The sequence below is a fragment of the Amphiprion ocellaris genome, chromosome 21, assembly GCF_022539595.1.
Source record: "Amphiprion ocellaris isolate individual 3 ecotype Okinawa chromosome 21, ASM2253959v1, whole genome shotgun sequence".
Classification (NCBI taxonomy): domain Eukaryota; kingdom Metazoa; phylum Chordata; class Actinopteri; family Pomacentridae; genus Amphiprion; species Amphiprion ocellaris.
This window is the reverse complement of record NC_072786.1, coordinates 25,494,547-25,517,717: the sequence shown is the minus strand read 5'-3', so window position 1 is coordinate 25,517,717 and position 23,171 is coordinate 25,494,547. Positions and strand designations below refer to the sequence as shown.

Here is a 23,171-nt window from a genome sequence, read left to right as displayed (position 1 = left end):
GCTAAGCCCAGCGTCCAATCAGATCGTCCGTTTACCGATGACAAACGGCGTGATGAAGTGAGACGGAGCGAGAAAAAAAATAGTTTCTGTGTCAAAGTCAACGAGACAGAAGAGATGATTGTTGACTTTAGGACGGAGAGGAGCAGCTTCTGGATCAGCATGTAGTGGAGAAATAAGATAAGCAGCGGCTGGAGCAGCAAGAAACCTCAGGAAAATGATGGAAAATAATCAGGTTCCATCAATAAAATACAGTTTCCAGTCTTAATTTGACTTGATGTGTAATATTTTCTGTGCATTTGTTTCTTAATTATGTATACTGAAGCCTGTTTACATGTGTACAAACCTAGAAATTGCCTTTAAATAGAGCTGAAAAACACTCTAACACATATAATCAGGTTTAAAACTGCCAAAGTCCCAGTTTTATTATGTAATTTTATGAATAAATCTTGTAATAAATGTCAGTAAATATCAGAAAACTGTCAAATCGCAAAAATCTGCTGATAATATTAAATTCGATCAAGTGTAGTTTGAATTTTCATGTGTAAATTTATCGAAAAATCTTTTTTTTTTAAACATATGATTCATATTACTTTATCATATATTTGATGGATTTTTTATGTTAAAACCTTTGTCCAGCTGTAATATTAATGGATGTATCTTTTAAAATTGGTTCTTAATCTTTCTTATTGTGCTTTTTGTTGGTTTGTTTTTGCTATGCAGTGTAGAAATGTTCTGAACCATATTTCATTGTCATATTGACAATGACAATTAAAGATTGAATTGAATTGAGTTGTTTTTGGCTTTTTAATGTAAAATGAAGGTTTTCTACATGTGCAAAAATGATTTTTAAAAAATCACCTCTAAATATTTTATGATGTAAATATTCTGGCAAAATGCAGTAAAGTTCCTGTTTTATGATGTAATTTTGTGCAAAAAAAAAAAAACTTAATAAATGTCGAAAAACTGTCAAACTGCACAAATCTACTGCTAATTTTAGATTATATCAAGTGCTATTGGAATTTTTACATGTAAATTTACAGAAAAATCAGATTTTTTTTGTACACAAGATTTTATTATTTTTTATTATTATTATCCCTTATTAATCCCACAAGGGAAAATACAGATTTTTGCATATCTCCCAATTGGGAGAGTCAGAGTGACAGCATCAGGGCTTGAACCTCTGACCTTCTGGTCAGTAGTCCAGAGACTTAACTGTTGCGCCACCACTGCCCCCACACATATATAATTGTATAATATATTCTATATTTAATGGATTGTTCATGTTAAAAACTTCACCCAGCTGTAAAATTAGTGGATTTACCGTTAAGACATATGATTTAATTGCACTCAATGTGTATTTTTTGGTCTTTTTCATGTTAAATGATGGTTTTATGCAAATATTCACACAAAATGCAGTACAGTCTCAGTCTTGTGATGTAATCTTATGTAAAAATTTTGTAATAAATGTCAAGAAACTTCAGAACACTGTACAATTGCAAAAATTTACTGTTAATTTCAGATATTAAGTGTAATAGGAATTTTTACATGTACATTTACAGAAAAATCTTTTATTTTTTGTTTTTAGATAGGATTTATATAATTTATAGATATATAGAACTTTTTTTCCCCTGGAGATAAAAAATTTTAAGCTCAGATTTTTTAAATTTTTAAAGAAGTCACACATGATTAGTTAAAAAATCTGCATTTTTTTTTTCAATTTTTACCATTTTAAACTGTCATGAATAATGCAATGTTGATGATTTCCTAATAATTTCATATTTTTATTACCTGAAAATTGAAATCTGGGAAAGATTTAATACAGATGAGTAGTTCAAGGACTGTAGGAAAATGGAAAATCAAGAGATTCTTTCAGTTTTTAGTTTCTAGCTTTTAATGCCATTTTGGTGATTATCGTTATATTCTTTTTAGCACAACATGCAAACGCTAAAGATTTTCCTGTTGTTGTGGGGACATTACCATCAATAATATAGATAATCCACTGGGTTTCCTGTTTGTAAATGCTGTCAGTGCATTAAGACTCTTGTGTTCACTCTTACAATCAACAGCAGAACATTTGGTGGACGTTGAAGTTATTTTGTGAATTTTTATTCAATTTTTTTGATGACTTTTTGGTGAATTTATATAATTTTCTGATTGTTTTATTATTTTATGGTCATGTTTTGGTCAATCTGCTCAAATTTATGCTCGTTTCGTTTCATTTCGTGGTCATTCTGGAGCTGTTTTTCATCACATTCTGGTTATTTTGACATTTTAAGGTTAGCAAAAGCAGCATTTTGTGTCACTCTGTGGTTATTTTGTTCTACTTAATAGTAATTTGGTTGATTTGTGTAATTTTCTGGTTGTTTTACTATTTTAGCTTTTAAATTTTTGTTAATTTTGTGCTACCTAATGGAAATTTAGTGTCACTTTTTGGTTAATTTGTATGAATTATTGCAGTAAATGGTCATTTTTAAAAGAAAAAATATATTGGGCATGCATGAAGACTCTTGTGTTCAGTCTTACAGCCAACAGCAGAACATTTGGTGAATTTTAGAGTTATTTTGTGTAACTTAATTCGAATTTTTTGATAATTTTTTGGTGAATTTTTCTTTTTTTTTGTTTTTTTTCTGTTTTATGGTCATTTTTGTGTCATCTAACTCTTTCTGGTTGTTTTATTATTTTAGCTTTTTTTTTTAATTGTTAATTTTGTGCTACCTAATGGAAATTTCGCGTCACTTTTTGGTTAATTTGTTTGAATTATTTCAGTAAACGGTCATTTTTTTGGGTGTGCATGAAGACTCTTGTGTTCAGTCTTACAGCCAACAGCAGAACATTTGGTGAAATTTAGAGTTATTTGTGTAACTTAATTCAAATTTTTTTGATCATTTTTTGGTGAATTTATCTAATTTTTTGGTTGTTTTACTGAGTATGGTAATTTTTTGTGTCATCTAACTCTTATTTGTGGTTGTGTTATGTGACTTTGTGGTCATTCTAGAACTATTTTTCAACACATTCTGGTTATTTAAGGTTATATATAAGGTTAGCAGAAGCAGCATTTTGTATCACTTTGTGGTTATTTTGTACAACTTAATTTGAATTTCATGTCACTTTTTGGTAAATTTGAATGATTTTAATAATTAGACATTTTTAAAGAAAAAAGTTGCTGGGTTTGCATGAAGACAGTTTTCACTCTACATTCAACAACAGAACATCTGGTGAACTTTCAGAGACATTTTAGAGTTAGCAGAAGCAGCATTTTTGATTATTTTGTGCTACTTAATTGTCATTTTTAATTGTTTTCTTTTTGTTTGTTTAATTTGTATAATTTTCTGGTTGTTTATTCTTTTATGGTCACATTTGGGGTCGGGTTTTATTGTCACTTTATGATCATTCTGGGACTGTTTTTCATCACATTCTGGTTCTTTTGACATTTTAAAGTCAGCAGAAGCAGCATATTGTGTCAGTTTGCAGTCATTGTGTTAATTTGGTGCAATTTAGTGCTAATTTTGTGTCTTGTTTTGGTAAATTTGTACAATTTACTGTAGTAAATCAATTTTTTTTAACAGAGAAAGTGCTGGGAGTGCATGAAAACTCTTGTATTCACTCTGACAGCCAATAACAATGCAATTTTACCACTTAAGGCCTTTAAAGTGCTAAAAGTAGTTGTGCTTAATGGTTAAAATTCATATTCTGTCTATGATAAAGCAAAACTCTTGTTGAAATTCTTGTTTAAAGCTCCTCAGTATTAATAAATATTACAAAGTGGCATAAACGTTGTATTAATGTTCCAAAATGACTTTGCAGAACACTGTAAGCTGACTTTCCTTCCAACAGTTAAAAATTTGAGGATTTGTGTCAATCGTAAACTCGTGTAATAATATTAAAATGTCACATTAACATCCCATAATGATAATAAAGGTCACGCTAACGGCCAACAGTGATATTAAACTGTAGGTCAGCTCAATGTTTTTAAATGTTTAAAGGCCACTTTTGGGATGGACGTTAATGGAAATTTAACAGCGTGGATTTAAATTAGTGCGGCCCAAAGGCTCATGGGAGATGCAGTTCAATGTTAGCAAAGTAAATGTGACTTTATTTGCTCCAAAAGCTATTAAAAAAGACAGCATTTCAGTCAGAATATTGAAAGAAAAACAGGTTGCAGCAAAAAGTGTGGAGCGTAATTCAACCTTTTTATATTAGAAATGAAAAAACAGCATTTTAAATTGTAAATTGACTCTTTGTAGTCCAACAAGAAGCATTTAAACTTCAATGTCCAACCTTTTGTGTGTTTTTTATTGCCGTCATTTTTCTCTTTGAGCAGTTGGAAGCAGAAGATGCGTCGGTCATTGGTGGCTAATTTTGCTCCTGGGACGTCGTGTTCAAGCAAAAAAAAAAAAAAGAAAAAAAAAAGTCTAACCATCAGGACAAAAACGTTTTCTGCGACAAACTGCTTTGAAATTTACAGCTGTCCCGATTTAATGGGGACAAATCTGCTTTGTCAGAGCACAAACATGCAAAATATGATAAAAGATGAAAGTCACAATAAGGATTTTGACCGGGTTACCTCTTTGGTGAGACAGATGTACACTGTGAACTTTCAAACACTCATGGGATGCGAAAGAAGAAGGAAGAAAACATCTCTTCTGCTCTAGTTTAGCTTTTGTGGTTTGTTTTCCTTAAGTTATTGGGCAGTTTTTCCTCCTCATGCCACCAAATATGAAACAAAGTTAACATAATAAAACAAGAGCAACACAAATCTACAAAAAGCAACAAAACTCTAAAGAAAATACATGAGATTTCACCAGATGACTTCTATTTAGAAAGAGCTGATCACTTGAGAAGAGTTGAGGTGATGATGATGCTAACATTACCATTAGCTTTGATGGTAACTCTAATTAAAACCAACAATCACGGACTGGATGGTGCAAAATAACCACAATGTGATGAAAAACGGCCCTGGAATGTCCATAAAGTGACTTAAAACAAACACAGATGGGAGTAAAATGGCCTCTAAAAGACCAACAATCCCCAAAAAGACCATAAAACAACCAGAAAATTATACCAAAAAGCAATTCAAAATGACCTAGAAACAGCACAAAATTAACTAAATGACTCCAAAGTGACACAAAATGCTGTGTCTGCTAACTCTAAAATGTCTCTGAAAGTTCACCAAATGTTCTGCTGTTGGTTCTAAGAGTGAACACAAGAGTCCTCTCTCACTAGTCTCTTTTTTTGCAAGTCCGTCAGAAGAGTCATAGATGTCTTGGTGGCCTCCCTTAACTCGTTTCTTTTTTGCTTGATCACTCAGTTCCAAACTCAGTTCATCTCCTACATCATGATGCTGCAACCACCGTGCTTCACAGTGGGGATGGTGTGTCTTTTTCGTAACTCTATCAGAGGAGTCATCGGTGTCTTGGTGGCCTCCAAAGTATATTAAGTGACTGGACCTTCCAGCTACAGGAGTCTTTACACTACAGTCACTGAGACACATTCACTGCATTCAGAGGACTTTAACTGATCAACGTTACTTTGTAGAAATCTGTTTTCACTTTGACATAAAAGAGTTTTTTGTACATTGACTGAGATTCAGTGTTGAACAGCAATAAACGGCTAAAACTTCCAAGAAGAGCCAATGCATTTCACAGTGATAAAAGTGTTATTGTTGGTAAAAATTTATATTTTTTCCACTTTTGAAGATATTTTTTCAGGAGTTTTGTCAGCTCGAACATCAGAACTGTCTCTCAGTGTGACGGACCTTCACCGTCTCCAGCTTTCGGTCATTATCTTGTTAAAGGCAGATGTGCCGCAGACAGAAACCCATCCACATTCAGATTCCAGCGGCGATTAGCTGCTCGACAAACACCGACCGTCTCTGCTTTACGACGCTGCCAGTCGGGCGGGATGACAGAAAATGGGGGAATAACGAGCTAAATGGCCGGGGATGAAGGTTTTATTGAACCGGGCCCGCTCACCGGGTCATCGCACACCGCCGGTTTGTTTGTTTGTTTGCATTCTGTCAGACTTTAATCCTCCCTGAAGGGAAAGCGTCTCATTACGGAAAACAGAGATCCTCACGGAGACACATTACAGCAACAATAGGACGGAAAGACAAACAGCTGTTTTAGACGGAGGTGAAGAAAGAGAAGAAAAAAGGGGAAGGAATCCTGAGACAATGGAGCCTGGAAGAGTCCCAGACGAACCGACGTGTTCGTGCTCAAGGACAGAAAGGATTCGTGTATTCTGACGTTGTGTTTGCCTCCATATTAAATTCCTTTATAACCTTAAAAACCCTTTAAAGCATTAATACCTACTTCCACTCAGCTCTGATGATCATTTACAGATTCTTTACTTGGTTTTTCAGAGCGGCGTAGTAAACATACACTATATAGTCTGATTCTTAATGTTGCCATTTGTCGGTTTTAAAAGTCTGTTTAGGTTCTGAATAGAGCATCATTATTTTCCCTGGAAATGAATCTTGTTGATGCAGTTTTCTGCTGCTGCTAATCAGAAAATGCTACTCGCAGGCAGTAGCAAGCGAATGTAAACAATATTTGCCTTCAATGTCCAAAATACTACTAATTAGAGCTTAAAGTTGCTGTTTTTAACCCGTAGAACCCCAACAGTGGGTTTGAAAGTTATTTTCAATCAAAGAAATTACCTAAATTACACCATTAATGAGAGCACAAAACTGTAAAAACATTGTTCTATTGGGAAAAATAACCAAATCCAAGCTTAAAATCCTAGTTTTTCACCAAAATGAAAAGTTCACTTTAAAAATTTGCCAAAAATATAACATTTGGTCTAACCAAAATTTGGAAAATATTAAAAAATTCAGTGTTAATTGACAGAACAGAGAAGCCATGATTGACTCAGCTGTGACCAACAGAAACATAATAAAAACTTAAAAAGTTTTCAGGTTGAACTGCAGGCAGTGTCTCCACAGAGAGATTGAGAAGAAAATCAAAGCTACCAGATCAATAAAATAAATGCAGCATGGCTCAGAAACAGTGAACAGAGGAGCAAGTTGTTGGAGATACATTCAGCATGGTGAAACATCTCTCTTCAGCTGATGAACAGAGACTTAAAACTGGACCAAAAATTGTCCAAAATTACTCAAATTTTCCATAGACACTTATAAAAGATCTCAAACTGAACCCATTTGGAGTATTTTTAGCTAGTTTAAAGTAATGCAGGATATTTTTCAAATAATTTTTGACATTTTTGGATACTTCAGACAGATTTTCAGTCAATTGTACAATTTTACATCAGAGAAAACGTTTGTAGAGGCTAGAAAGATGGAATTCGTTAAATATCTGCAGTATGTCAAGACAAAACAACACAAAACAGCAAAAACGAGACACAAAACAACACAGAAAGCACAAAAACAAGACAGGAAATTGCAAAAACAATACAAAACAAACAAGACACAAAACAGAAATGATAAAAGAAACTCAGACGAAAATCAAAGCTGCCAGATCAATAAAAATAAATGCAGCATGGCTCAGAAACAGTGAACAGAGGTGCAAGTTGTTGGAGATACATTCAGCATGGTGAAACATATTTCTACACATGATGAGCAGAGACTCAAAGCTGGACCAAAAATTGTCCAAAATGACTCAAATTGTCTGTAGAGAGTCAATAAACAAGTTTTGAGTCATTTTTACAGAGTTTAATGTACTTGCTGACATTTTTAGAGTTATTTTGGACATTGTTTGCTTTGTCAAACAGATTTTTGGTCAATTCAGACAATTTTATATGACTTTGGACAAGTTTCAAGTTATTTTAGACAAGTTCTGAGTCATTTCGGGAAAGTTTTTGCCATGTTGGGCAATTTTTTAGTGATTTTGAAATTTTTTTTGCGTTATTGACTCCTTATTTTGACCAGATTTTGAGTAGCACTGGACAAATTTCAAGGCACTTTGATCAAACTGAGAGTAAAATCCAACATAGTGGAGCAAAAAAATAAACATAGCATATCTCAAGTATGTAGAGCCTATATTTTCCAGTATTGGTGACATCTGTGCACATGCTGATTCCATGTTGGGTTATTTTCCTAATTTTTGTAAAATTATCGAAGAAATTTCATTTAATCTTTTTCCCTTTTTTATGATTTATGGCAATCAAAACTCTGTGGTTTCCATCGAGGTGCAGGACTTTAGATTGCAATAAAAAAAATGAAGAATTAAAAAGCGTAAATGGATTCCCAACTTGTCGATAAAAAGATAAACTATTGCTGCTCCAAAGAAGTGTGCAAATCGTCTGTATTCTGGTCTATTTTTAAATTTCTCTATTTTCAAAGTGTCGGCTTTCGTTGCCACCTCATTTGCTGGTGGTGGCGTTTGGTAGCTTTCTTCAGTAACAGCTGGAGATTTTTTAATGATGTTCAGGTCCATCACAGCAGCAAAATTCACCGCAAGAGCAAGACTCGAAAAACCTCTTCCAGGCATTGCAACGGTGGCAGGAAATAGTCGGCAGTCACAGGTACCAACAGTTAAGTATGCAATTAGTGTGAACAACAGCACAGTTGCATGTCGCCTCGATTTTAACATGTGGACCTACACCTGAGGGAGTCGAAAATGTAAGAAAACCAGCGCTGCAAGATGGCTCTTTACACAAAACCAGCCTCACCTCCAGTTAAATACAAACCCAGCTGACCAACATCTATTTTAAATACGACGAGGAGTTCTACAGACAAAACACCAAAAGCCCATCATTATTTGAAGAAGTGGAAAGCAGAGCAAGGGAGAGAACAACCCAGATATATGGACGACACCTGGGTTGGAGTTAAAATCAAAAAGGAAGAAGTTTAAACGTGAACAAAATGACTCAGTCGGCGTCAACATCAAGACGGAAATGGAAGAAGTTCACACATTTTAAGAAAACCATTTAACACCTGTTAAGACCCAAACTGGACCTCATTTGATTGACAAAAACTGGGATAAAAAAACAAACAAACAGGCAACATCGAGCAGAGAAGGAAAAAACAATTACAATCTACTATGTGCCTGGAGTGTCTGAGAAACCATAAGGATTTTCTCCAAACACAACACTTCAGATCAAGGCAACACAGACACCAACTGCTTCACCCTGAGGATAAAAAACAATGGTGCATTTTGGTTCTTCCACATGGACAAAGAAAAGACTTTCTGGAGGAAAGTTCTGTGGTCAGATGGAACAAAAACTGAGCAGAGATATGTTTGGAGGAGAGAAGGTGAGGTCTTTAACCCCAAGAACACCAAACCTACCATCAAGCATGGTGGTGGCAGTATCATATGCTGGGGCTTTCTACAAGTGCTTCTAGACTGGTTTCAAACTGTATGTTGGACTGGTTTATGTTTGGTTTCAGTCTCGGCTTCACACTTTTTAGGATTGGTTTCAGTCTGTTTATAAAAACTGGTTTCAGTTTTGGTTCTGGACTGGTTTCAGACTGTATTCTGACTGGTTCTGAACATTTTTTGGAATGGTTTGGGTTTGATTTTGGTCCTGGTTTTAGGTCTTGGACTAAGAACTACTTCAGGACTTGTTTCAGTCTTTTTTAACCCCAAGAACACCAAACCTACCATCAAGCATGGTGGTGGCAGTATCATGCTCTATGGAACTGGAGGTTTACTCAAAGTAAATGGAATAATGAAGAAGTATTAGCTCCACATTCTTCAGGAAAACCTAAAACCATCAGCAGAAGGTTGATCTTGGACACAGTTGGATGATTCAACAAGACAATGAGCCCAAACACACATCAGACATGGTAAAGAAATGGTTCCATCAGGCTAGAATGAAGGTTCTAGACTGGTCTCCCCAATGTCCTGACTTAGACCCATCAAGAACCTGTGGACTGATGAACCAAAGTTCAGCGTTTTTTTGGTGACAAATATACGAGTTTCATGGATTTCATTGTGGAAAATCAAGAGTTGTAGGAGTCATTGGAAACTGAAGACTACAATGATTTACATGGCCTTTACAGGTGGCTGTAAACATTTGGTCACAATCACAACTTTACCATGTTAGACACCAACTACAAATGGGTACTACCTCCTTATTGGCCAACTAACAACCAACCAAGCAACATCTACTCTGGAAACCCAAGGAACTTGTAGTTAAAGGACAAAGCAAGCATCCTAAAACCTCCATCGAAAACCGAGCAACACTGAGGAGACTTTCTATACATACCAACAACCAACCGAGACATTACAGCAACCACATAGCAACACCCAGAGACATCAACTTCTCAGACTTTAGAGTATTTATAGAAATAACCTTTCCTTTTCTGTAACTTTCGGAATTGCAGCTATGGCAGTGCAGGTACTCAGCGGTAATTCAAGTGAGCGTTGCAGTTTAATGCGGCGAGACGTTATTAAAAATGTTCAATAGCAAACGGAAACGAATGGATCCTTGTCCTCGAACGTCTCCAAGCAGCGTCGCCTGAGGAAACACCTTACATAACCTTGTCAGTCAGTCAAGCAGCAACGCGTTAGAAACAAGTTATTGATTCTTCAATGAGGCGCCAATTTGCTCCTGCTGTCGCTTTGCATCGTTTATAGCGTGCTTCTGTTCTCCTGCAGGAGGTTGGAAGGACGAATGTTTCCGTCACATGAAGCTGTTTCATCAGTTATGGAGAGGACGGAGGGGTGTTTTTTTCTTCATATAGAGCTGTTCCTTTCGGAGGTTTGGGAGGTGGAGGAGGATGGAGGGATGGCAGGATTAATGTTTCTGTCAGGGGAAGCTGCTCTGCAAACAGACAGCAGCGGCGTCTCCACCGCCTTCGGGCTGAAACAAGGATTTGAACATGAGAGCGACGCGGTAACCGAGAACGCAGAGCCAATCTAGCAAACTGTGTGTAAATATAAAAATATGCATGCGCTGCTTCCTGGATCTCTTTCATGCCCCGCACGCTTATTGTCAAATCACATCCTGTTTTCCTTTTTAAAGGAAAAAAAAAAAAAAACGCTGCTATTCAACCGGGACAATCTCATCCTTAATCTCATGGTGTTCTGGCTAATTTTGGCCGCCGATGTGACCGAGCATTCAGAATCTGCCTGCGTGAACGGCATAAATATGTCGGAGGGAGGAAAATCCTCCATTCAACATGCAGTGATGGAAAAAGCTGAGGTATTTCATCATGTCGACTACTGGAGTATTCACCGTGTTCATATCTTCTTCGCATTTCCCTGAAGAGAAACTCAAACACTTTTTCTCTGCAATATAAAGTCCTGCACCTCAGTGGAAACAGAACAACCGTGAATAAGGAGAGTGACTTCTGTACAGTATGACGCAGTTAGAATGACGGAAATAATAACAAAAAGACAAAAAATAAAGTTGAATGTGGAGGTTTTTAGTATCCCATTTACTTTGGGTAGAGCTCCATAATACTGCCACCACCATGCTTGATAGTAGGGTTGGTATAATAATAAATTGGACATTCTAGAATTGGAGGACATTTTATGTCCCACCCATTGTGTTGTTTTGTTTTGCTTTATGTTGTTTTGTGTCTCGTTTATGTCACTTTGTCTTATTTTTTGCCATTTTTTTTTGTCTCCTTTATTTCATTTTGTGTCTCATTTGGGTCGTTTTGTGTCTAATTTTTGTTGTTTTCCGTCTTGTTTTGTGTCTCATTGGTCCTTTTGTGCTATTTTGTCTTGTTCTTTGTTGTTTTGTGTCCCATTTGTATAGTTTTATGTCATTTTGTATTTCCTTTGTGCCACATTTTGTTTTACGTCCGTCACTTTGTCTTGTTTTTTTTCCATTTTATGTCGTCTTTTGTGGTCAAATTTTTGTCATTTTGTGATTCATTTGTGTTGTTTTGTGCCTTTTTTTGTCATTTAGGGCTGTATCTTTTTACATTTTGTGTCCCATTTGTATAATTTTGGGTTTCTACGTGGTTGTCATTCAACAAAAAGTGGATTGCATTTTGTTTTAACAGTATCTGGTGCTATTGGGAAATTATAACTGTTGGTAAAGTAGTAGTTAGATTATCATCACACATGGTTAGTTATTGTTGGACAATATGATCAGATCCTGCTAGTTTGGATTTAGCTTAATGTTTATTAGTGCATCATTTATTAATTATATCATTTGATGTTTTATCCAACCTTTTGGTGAATATTGTCACTTCTGAGTATTTCTGAGTGAAACTGTGACAAAGTTTAATAAAGCAGCAATCTAAGTGATGTGTAAAAAAGCTTTTCACTGATAGCTATTCCATTATTTCGTCTTGTACGATTGCAAACTTGCAATTTGATAGATTTTCAACGAGCTACGGAGGGATTTATGTGGGCGTTTGGATCAATGACCTGCTGCAGAACTCCACTTCAAGATAATGGAGAACGGGAGCATTTAGACGTCTGTAAGTAATATCTCACCGAGCCACAAGAGGATGAATCACTGATCCGATATCTCCAAAACATAAGCTGTAAACGATCCCAGCTGGTGGCAGAACATCCTGATATCCTCAGAAATCTATTAATTCGTGTTCGGTGCAGATTAAGCTCTAGTGTGGAGGATCGCAGGGGGTTGGGGTCTTTAACGGCTGAAACTGTGAACAAACAGGACAAGTTGTTCCAGGTGGGTAAAGATTAACTTGTGTACAGTATATTGGAGGATGAGTTTATCAATACACAACCACAAATCCAACACTAACTCTGTTTTATGTATCTTTGTGGTTGTTTTATGTCTCTTTGTGCTAGTTTTGTGTCTCTTTGTAGTAGTTTTGTGGGTGTTTTGTGTCACTTTGTGGTTGTTTTGTGTCTCTTTGGGGTTGTTTTGTGTCTTATTTTTGTCTTGTGTTTACTTGTGGTGGTTTTGTGTCTCTTTGTGGTAGTTTTGTGTCTCTTTGTGGTAGTTTTGTGTCTCTTTGTGGCTGTTTTGTGGTTCTTTGGGGTTGTTTTGTGTCTCTTTCTGTGTTTGTTTTGTCCAGAAACCGAGTTGTTATTTGTTCTTATCATTTGATATTCAGTAGTCTTTATCTGACACCATTTCTTACTAAATGCACGCTTGAAGTGCATTAAAGTTCCATTAAGCGGTCATGAACCTTGTTGTAAAGGTTGTGGGGGTTTAACTAGCAAAGGGGCACCATGACAAAGATTTCTGTGATACTTGCACGCATGTCAGACAATGTATTATAGATTCACTGCAGTGTGTCAGACTACAGGCAGTTTCTTACTTCCAAGCAGAGATCATTGTGGGAGTTTAGCTAGTAAAGAGGCACCGTGACAAAGACTTCTGTGACACTCAATAACCTCCTGACACTTGTCTCATCCCATTAAGGATGTTTATGACTAAAATAAGAAGAAAGTTATGCATGGCAGAAAATGTAATAGATTAGTAGTAAATGTTGTAGATCAGCTGTAGTACCTGGTTGTTCCACCAGGTGGAGCCTCTTACTGTTTGACTACAGTTCATGTAGGCAAGCAGAGAGCATTGTGAGGGTTTAATTAGCAAGTTTCAAGGTGTTTTGACCAAATTTTGAGTAATGTCAGACAAAATTTGACTGATTTTGGACAATTTATGGGTGCTTCTGGACATTTTTGACTTATTTGTCTAATTTTCAGGTAAAGTAGACAAGTTTTGAGTCACTCTGGAAAAGATTCAAGACCTTTTGGTGAAGTTTTTGACTTTAGCTTTAGTACCTGGTTGCCAGAGGAGGCATCACTCAGACTACAGTTCATGTTGGCAAGCAGAGAGCATTGTGAGGGTTGAGCTGCTAAAGGGGCACTATGACTAAGACTTCTGTGATGCTGAATGATCTCCGACCAGAACTCATGCAATTAAGAGAAAGTGGGATTGATTAGGACAGTGTGTTTAGCTAGCAATGGGAACCATGACAAAGACTCCTGTGGTTGTTGATGGCCACAGGAGTCTTTACCTGGCCAACCAGGTAACGATGTTGTGGGGTCGTTTCCTGCCAGCTGGGAGTTCATTTTGGCAAGCATGGAAGTGGGAAAAAGACATTTCTTAATGATGCCACTGGAGTTTTTGGAACCAGATTTATTTTAGAACCAGTTTTCGACGCCCAACATTAACAACCCCGATGTTAACGAATCCTTGACTGTTTATTCATGAGGATGTGTCATTAAAGTGTAAATATGACCGTCTTGGCAGCTTTCCTTTATAATTAAACCACCTAAATGTAATAGAATAAATGTCGAATCAGCAGCATAGAGAATGTGACATAACAGAGGTGGTGTTTTTCTTTTTTGTGTTTCTGCCGAGTAAAAAGGGGGAGAAAGGATGAAAATAAAGCTTAATTTATTCATCATGGAGCCTCACAGTGTTGGAGGCTGGCGATGGTTATAAATGACCCAGATATGATTTGTCATTAAAGCAGCGTTTCGCCAAAATTATCTCGGAGAGACGAGGAGCTGCAGGAACAGTGTGTTTGTGTCGTCCTTGAGTTCCTGGCAGCCGAGATGGATGATCTGTAATTACACTGACGGAGAGACGATCACAAGGAGGAGGAGGAGGAGGAGGAGGAACAAGGTCGCCACCGGTCCGTCCTTGTGCAGAACGCCACGCCGTGCGTTTGCATATCTTCTGTTTCTGAAAACGTTCTGCTTGTTAACGACTTGATGGGATATCAGAGCCCAGATCCAACAGTTTAGACTTTCAAATCAGAACCCGGCAGACATGATGGACGTGACGAATAACACGAAAAAGCAGAGCGGCTCGATGTTCTCAAGGCCGACGCTCTGATTCTTCTACGCTTAGACCCCAAATTACTCACAGATTCTGGTTAGAGATAGAGAAGCTTTCATTGGACCAACAGGTTTCTGCTGCCTGGAAACGACACAAGCAGCCAGTTTTATGCATTTCTGTCTGGTGGTTTTGTGTCTCGTCGTGGTCGTTTTTTTTTCTCTTTGCAGTTGTTTTTTGTCTCTGTAGTAGTTTTGTGTCTCTGTGGTTGTTTTTTTGGGTCTTTTTCTGGTTTATTGTCTCTTTGTAGTTGTTTTGCTCCTCTTTGTCGTTGTTTTCTGTCTCTCTCTGGTTGCTTTAAGTATTTTTATTTTTGTTTTGTGTCTCCTTGTAGTCATTCTGTGTCTCTGAGGTTGTTTTGTGTCTCTTCGTGGTAGTTTTTTTTTTTGTCTCTTTCTAGTTGTTTTTAGTCACGTTGTGGTTGTTTTGTGTCTCTCTCTAGTTGTTTTGAGTATTTTATTTTTGTTTTGTGTCTCTGTGGTTGTTTTGTGTCTCTTTGTAGTCATTTTGTGTCTCTTTGAGGTTGTTTTGTGTCTCTTTGTGGTAGTTTTTTATCTCCTTCTAGTTGTTTTTTTTGTCACTTTGTGGTTGCTTTTTATCTCTTTCTGGTTGTTTTGTGTCTCTGTGGTTGTTTTGTGTCTCTGTGGTTGTTTTGTGTTTCGTTGCAGTCATTTTGTGTCTCTGAGGTTGTTTTGTGTCTCTTTGTGGTAGTTTTTTTGTCTCTTTCTAGTTGTTTTTTGTCACTTTGTGGTTGTTTTGTATCTCTTTCTGGTTGTTTTGTGTCTCTGTGGTTGTTTTGTGTCTCTGTAGTCATTTTATATCTCTTTCTGGTTGTTTTGTGTCTCTTTCTAGTTGTTTTTTTGTCTCTTTGTGGTCGTTTAGTGTTTCTTTGTGGTTTCAGTATGTCTCTTTGTTGTTGTCTTGTATTTTGTGGTTGTTTTGTGTCTCATTTTGTTTTATTTTCCCTTCTGCTTTGTGGAAACACTGACTGCAGTTCAACCAAAAAGTCCCTGAAGATGCAAAATTTTTCGTTCTTCACAGAATTTGGTGCTAATGGTTTAGTTCTGGCACATTTTTAAATGTCGCATGTCAAATTTTTGATGCTTTAAGCTTAGATTTGGTTAATTGTCTTGACTGAATTGCACAAGTAGTTCAAGCACCAATCAGAGTTGCAAATCAAAGAATTCTTTTGGTTTTTGGTCGATAAATGGTGTCATTTTCTACAAGAAAATTGGCTTTTAAAAGCTATTGGAAGGTTAATAATCCAAAAATGCAATATATGTCATTTGATTTAAAGGGACCAAATCATTTTTGACATTGTCTTGGTACTTGTACTTCAGGAAAGGCTCTGAATAATTTATGAGAAATAACTGCTAAATACAACATAATTCCTGTGAATCTACAGCACATTTCCCTTTCAAAACTCGAAAGAATAAAACCATTCCCTAAAACCAAACTAAGACGTAAAAATAATGATGATAAAAGAGATAAACCCAAAATTAATAACTTTTTAATGTCGCTCTGATGACATTTGGGTTTAATGTTTAAGCGTTTCATAATAAAAACCCAACATGTATCCTCCTCCGGCAGCCAGAGATGCTCCACATCCGGCTCAGGTCTGGACCTTCCAGTTCTATTCACAGAGCTCATAAAGGGAATAAAGAAGTCATGGAGGCAGCTGTCAGGAAGCCAGTTAATTATCTGCTATCTGAGGATCCGCAGCTGTTATCTAAAGTCCATGTCTTTATTGCAGCATTATCCTGAGAAAACAAATGTTCATGAGCTCACCTACATACGTTAAACAGCTATCTGTGGATTCAGACGTTTTAAATGAAGCCGATGCAGCACCTTTAAGATGACCACTTTAATGTGGAGCTTCATCAGCAAGATGGACTGTTTTCTTCTGACAGTATCACCTCGTTATGTGAAGATAAGATGAAGAAGCAGAATTAAAAAGACTCAGTTCTTTAACAACACAACAACCTGTTCTATGTCTGTTTGTGGTTGTTTTGTCTCTTTGTGGTTGTTTTATGTCTCTTTGTGGTTGTTTTATGTTTATTGGTCATTGTTTTATGCTTATTTGTTGTTGTTTTGTGTCTTTGCAGTTGCTTTGTGCCTCTTTCTCTCTTTAAAGTTGCTTTGATATCAGCTTAAAACATCAAAGCAGCTGTTTCTTTGCTCCTGCAACATTTTTCTTCACTGTGGGTTGTGACACAAGTTAGAATGACAGAAGTCAGAATAAAAAAGGGAAACATTTTTCTTCAAATAAATGAGAAAACAACTGGAATCAGAAAGATGTTTCACCATGCTGAATGCATCTCAAACAACTTGCTCCTCTGTTCACTGTTTCTGAGTCATGCTGCATTTATTTATTCATCCAGTCGCTTTGATTTTCCTGTTTGTCCAAAGTGACAAAAAATTTGCCCAATATTAATCAAAATCTGTCCAAAATAAGGAGTAATTCATCCAAAAATGTCTCAAAAATAACAAACAATGGCCAAAATAACAAAAAGAAAATCGCCCAATATGACAAAAGACTTTCTCGAAATGACTTAAAATTTGTCCAAATGCATAAAATTGTCAAAAACCATAAATCATTTAAAATAACAGACAAAAACTGTCCATAATGGATTTAAAAGGCTGTAGACTTGAAAGAAAACAAGCCAGAGGAAACCTTAAAAACTGATGTGTGAAAGTGGAACCTTTATATTTACCACCAGAGACTCCTGAGATCAATAATCTAAAGGATGAAACCACCGATGACGGTCTAATGTTCATTTTATAGCCGTGTCTATTGATCCTGCTGCCATTTTACAGCTTCTATTATAAGTCAGCCTCAATTTCTCAGAGAAAATCCAGATATTAAGTCAGATTTTCCATAGAAAACATCTGGAGAACATCTGGAACATTAGAAACTCACCTCCGGATACAGAACTCAAGCTTATTTTTTAGTCAAATCCAATAAGTCAAAGGGAGTTTTTTTTTCATTTTCCAGGTTAAAAGATGTCTTCTGGCTCATGTAAAACTAAACCAGCTACTCCTCCGTCTTTATTTCTTTTCTCCCGTTGGCTCTAAATTTAAATCAATTTCTCTCCGATCACAACTTCATTACTCCAGTTATCGTCTCACATCGTCAGACTCGGTGTTTTAATCCCACAGACGAAGACTAAATGAGTTATGAGGAGATTGGGCTTCTACATTTCATGTTTTATCCACATCAGAGAGACTCTGTTCTCAGCCGAGAACGCAAACTGGAAGAAGATGAAATGAAAAAGTAAAAGAAGAAGAAACAAAGATGAAGAAGAAAGAATGAAGAGGTTGAGGAAAGAAACAAAGAGAAGAAAAGAAACGAAGAAGAAAAATGTTGAGGAAACCAAGAAGAAAAGAAGAAAGCAAGATAAAGAGGAACAGAAATGACAGATGATGACAAAGAAGAAGAAGAAGGTGAAACTACAAGGAATAGACAAAGGAGAAATGAAGAAGAAGAAGTCAAGAAGATGAAGACAAATGCATGAAGAAGCTGAAGAAGAAATTAAGTACAAAGAGAAGAAGAAAGAAAGCAGAAAAAGAAGAAGAAATGAAAAAGAAGGAGAAACAAAGGAGAAGGTTAAGACACAAAGAAGAAAAATTGTAGAGGAAACAAAGAAGAATTGAAGAAGAAAAAACATAAAAGAAGAAACCAAGAAAAAAGAACAACTAGGTTGAAGAAGAAACACAGAAGAAAAAGTAGAAGAAGAAATGAACACAAAAATATAGAGAAAACAAAGAAGAAATGAAAAAGAAGAAATCAAGCGGAAGAGAAGAAATGATGAAGACGACCAAACTACAAGGAAGAAACAAAGGAGAGGAAAAGAAGAAGAAAAGAAGATGGCAAATGTATGAAGAAGCTGAAGAAGAAACCAAGGACAAAGAGAAGAAAAAAAAGAAGAAAAATAGAAAAAATAAAGAAGAAAAAACTAAGGAGAAGAAGACATGAAGAAGAAGAAGAAAAAATGTAGAGGAAACAGAAAAAATGAAGAAGAAGAAACAAAGAAATAGAAAAAGAAGAAACCAAGAAGAGAGGAAGAAGAAACAAAAAGTAGAACAAGAAAAACTGAAGAAGAAAAAGTAGAAAAAGAAACTAAGAAGAAAAAAATGAAGTTGAGGAAGAAACAGAAGAACAAGAAACAAAGAAGAAACAAAAAGTACAAGAAGAAGAAATGAACAAGGAATGAAGAGAAAAATGAAGAGGAAGAAGAAACAAGGTAGAAGAAAACATCAAAAAAGAAGAAACAAAGAAGAAGAAAACAAGAAGAAGAAAAGAAGAAAAAGGAAAAAAACAAGAAACAAGGAAGTCGAGGAACAAACAAACAAAAAAAAGAACCGGCCGACTCCCAATCAGCTGTTTGCTTGATCGTGAAGTTATTAAATCAAAGATCACAGCAGAAGGAAGCTTTAAAAACTGAATAAAAACTAAATGCAATCTTCATTTCAGAGCTCCAGAAGAGGAAATCATTAAGTTTAGATCATAAAATTTAAAGGATGTTTTTTATTTTATCGTCTTATATTAACTTAATGTTTCTGTTTTTCAATCTTCAGACGTTTTGAGCAGTTTTTCTGCAGTCGTGACAGAATTCTGCCGTCATGTTACAGTTTTAAGTTCTTCAAACCACCTTGCTAGAAAGAGAAACCAGACGGTTGTCAGTGTTCTTACCGTCACGCCAGCGTCACTCTGCGTCTCCCGGTAGGTGAAGTTGCAGACGGCCCAGGCCAGGTAGTAGGTGGACATACGAGGCGTTCGGGCGAACCTGTTGGTCGTCCATCCGTCCTCGTCGGACAGCGAGCTGCTCTCCACCGGCATGTTGGACAGAGACGTGTACTGAGGGTCGTGATGGAGGCTCAGCGAGAACGTGGCCTTGTAGACCGGCTCGTCGAAGCAGGGGAAGGCCTTCCTGGCGTGGATCGGACTGAACTGGGTCACCGCCAGGTAGCTGTGGAGGGAAAAGGAGACGCCATCAGTAAAAACAGGACAGGAAATAACAGAGATATCTCCAAAGTCTGAACCTCTAAATGGGCTGGCAGGTTAGAAAAGCAAACTATAAGTAAAAAGGACAATTTATTAGAGTGAGAAACTTTAAAAACAACAAGAAGTTGTTGGATTTGAACTTTCAGACAGTCCTTGAATCCATCATGTAAGTAAAAAAAAATTAATTAAATAAGTTAAAAATAATATTTCATCCAAAAATAAGCCAAATCTCAATCTAAAACTGTGATATTTCATCAAAAATCTCAATAGAAATTTTGTTAAAAATCACAAAAAAATCACACCATATGATTGAGCGAGAAACTGATTTTTAACTTTCAGACAATCACTGAATGCATCATATAAGCAGTGCAGTATGGTCAGAAAAAACAACCTAATCTAAGCCTAAAAACTGTATTTCTGCAAAAAAACAAACCAAATATCAACTTTAAATTGTAATATTTCATCAAAATTGTGTCTCAGTTGAAATAGTGTTTTAAAAAAATCGTGAAAAATGACACCGTATGATGAGAAAGTGATGTTTTAACTTTTAGACAGTCTTTGAATGCATCATGAGTGAGGTGCAGTTTTGTCAAAGAATTAACCAAATCTCAGATTAAAATTGTGATATTTAACCGGATTGCCCTCATTTGAAATTATTGGAAAACTTGCAAAAAAAATGACATTTATTAGACAAAGAAAAAATCGACACGTGTCCAAAATGATTGAGAAAATTGTCTAAAATGGCTTCAATTTCTCTAATGTAACAGAAATATTGTCCAAAATGACTAAAACTTGTCGAAATAATTGAAAAAAGCATCCAAAATGACTCAAAACGTGTTAAAACATGACGGAAACCTGAGAAAATTAGTCAAAAATGGCTCAAATATCTCCAAGATACCTAAAAAAATGTCTAAAAATGACTCAGTTTGTCCAAAATGATCATGAGAGAAAAATCAAAGCTACTGGATGAATAAAATAAATGCAGCATGGATCAGAAACAGTGAAAAGAGGAGCAAGTTGTTGGAGATACATTCAGCATGGTGAAACATCTTTCTACTGATGATGAACAGAGACTCAAATGTGACTAAAAAATCATCCAAAATGACTTAAATTCACCTTAATAACCCAAATCTTGTCTAAAACGACAAATTTCCAGATATTTACAGGTACTTTCAAATACATTTGGACTGTTTTTGAGTTATTTTGAACAATTTTCAACCCATTTTAGAAATGTTTGGACATTTTGGACCAATTTTGATTAAATTTGGACAATTTTATGTCATTTTTGACAAGTTTCAAATAGTTTCTGACACTGTAGACGCAAAATATGGAGGATAAAGTCTGTAAAGGCCCTAAACATGGAGTTATTAATATTCTAAATGACTCGGAAACCTGGAAATTGGCTAAAATCTCTCCAATATATATTTTTTAAATTGTCTAAAATGACTTAAATGTCTCTGTCTGAAAAAAATTGTCGAAAATGACTTAAACTTTGTCAGAACAACTGAAACCCGGTAACTTGTTCAAAATGATTGAAAAATGGTTCAAATTTCTCCATTGTAATTGAAAATTTGTCCAAAGTGACTTAAACTTGCCGAAATAATTGCAAAAAAGTATCCAAAATGACTCAAAATTTGTTAAATGTGACAGAAACCTGGAAACTTGTTCAAGATGATTAAGAAAATTGGTCCAAAATGGCTCAAATGTCTCCAAGATACCTGAAAAAGTGTCCAAAAATGACTCAATTTGTCCAACCACAAAGGTACAAAACAACTGTAAAGAGACATAAAGTGGCTGCAAAAAGACAAGACAACCACAAATAGTTGCAAAAAACAACCACAAAGAGACATAAAATGATTAGAGATATACACAAAACAATCACAAACAAACAAAAGGTACGCAAAGAGACACAAAACAACCACAGTGGTCGGTGTTGTAGATAAATCAGACTGGAATTCTGCTTCATCAGAATGTTGATTACATCTTGAATACATGTTTGGACTGTGGGATGATTTGTGCAGAAATCTATTTAAACCAGAAGCTACAGTGAAAAGCACCACTTGGTTTTCAAAAAAACAACATTAAACTACAAGAACACATGAAGGTTCAGATGCCCAAATAGAAGACATTAAAGATGCAGTGAAAATCTGACCAACCTTTGTTCTAAGTTATAAATAATAAAATCATAAACCCCCCCAGCTCTGATTCACTGCTCATTTAACCCAGAAACCACATTATGTCATTAACACGGCTGGTTAAGCAGAATCACTGTCGCTTTAAATCAGCCATGAAGACACCCTGGATTCATGTTCAGGCCTCAAACCTGAGGCTCAGAGCTCCAGCACACCTCAGACCTCAATAAATCAACACAAAGACACAGAAAACTACTGCAAAGATACACAAAATGACCACAATGACTAACCAATCATTAATAAATACAAAAAACGATTCCATAGAGACACGAAAAACAACCACCAAGACACACAAACGACCATAAGGCAACACAAATCTAATGCAGAGACACAAAACAACCACGAAGAGACATAAATCGACTGCAAAGAGACACAAAAAACAAATGTAATGATACAGAAAATGACCATAAAGGACCATGATAGCACAAAATGATCACAAAGAGACAAAATAACCTCAGCGACATGCAAAACAACCGCAAACAGATGAAAACAACAATCGTAAAGACACAAAACGATGGTAAAGGGACACAAGAAGGCGGCAAACACATAACAAACGACCACAAAGAAAAGGACTACAAAGGGCGGCAAAAACAGAAAATTACCTAAGAGGACAATAAACAACTGCAAACAAACACACAACTAGAAAAAAAACAACTAGAAACGGCCTCAAAGAGACACAAAAAGCAACTGTCAACAACAACATTGACATGAAAAATGACCACAAAGAGACAAAAAACAGTTGCAAGGACAAAACACACATCACAAATTGATTCAATCAGAGACACAAAAAACAACCATGAAGACATATAGAACAACCATGAAGGACTGTGAAGACACAAAATGACCACATAGCGATTCAAAAAACAACTAATGATAGAGAAAATAACTGCAATGAGTCACAAAACAACCATAAAGGACCACAATGGCACAAAATGACAGGAAAGAGACAAAATGGCTTGAACGACACACAAAATAAGTGCAAAGAAACACAAAATGACCCCGACAAGATTCAAAATGACCACAAAGAGACAAAATAACCGTAAGACTCAAAAAACAACCATAGATGATAAACAACCACAAGGAGACACAAATCAAACACAAGGAGACTCAAAAAACAATCTCAAAGAGACATTGAACAACCTCAAAGAGACACAAAACAACAAAGAGACAAAACAACCGCAAGAGACTCAAAAAACAATCTCAAAGAGACACAAAACAACTGCAAAGAGCCAAAACAATGGAAAAGAAGCACAAAACAACCACAAAGAGACAAAACGACAGCAAGAAGA

The 23,171-nt window shown here is 36.1% G+C and overlaps 1 protein-coding gene across 2 annotated transcripts in view; it reads right to left on the bottom strand.

Moving 5' to 3' along the window:
- The window catches only part of LOC111571736 (thyrotropin-releasing hormone-degrading ectoenzyme-like), a 280,894-nt gene that overhangs the window by 182,949 nt on the left and 74,774 nt on the right, over positions 1-23,171 (bottom strand). For both annotated transcript variants that reach the window (XM_055006866.1, XM_055006865.1), the window contains one exon: positions 19,379-19,655. In XM_055006866.1, coding sequence (XP_054862841.1) covers positions 19,379-19,655 — 277 coding nt within the window. The remainder of the gene's footprint in view (positions 1-19,378; positions 19,656-23,171) is intronic.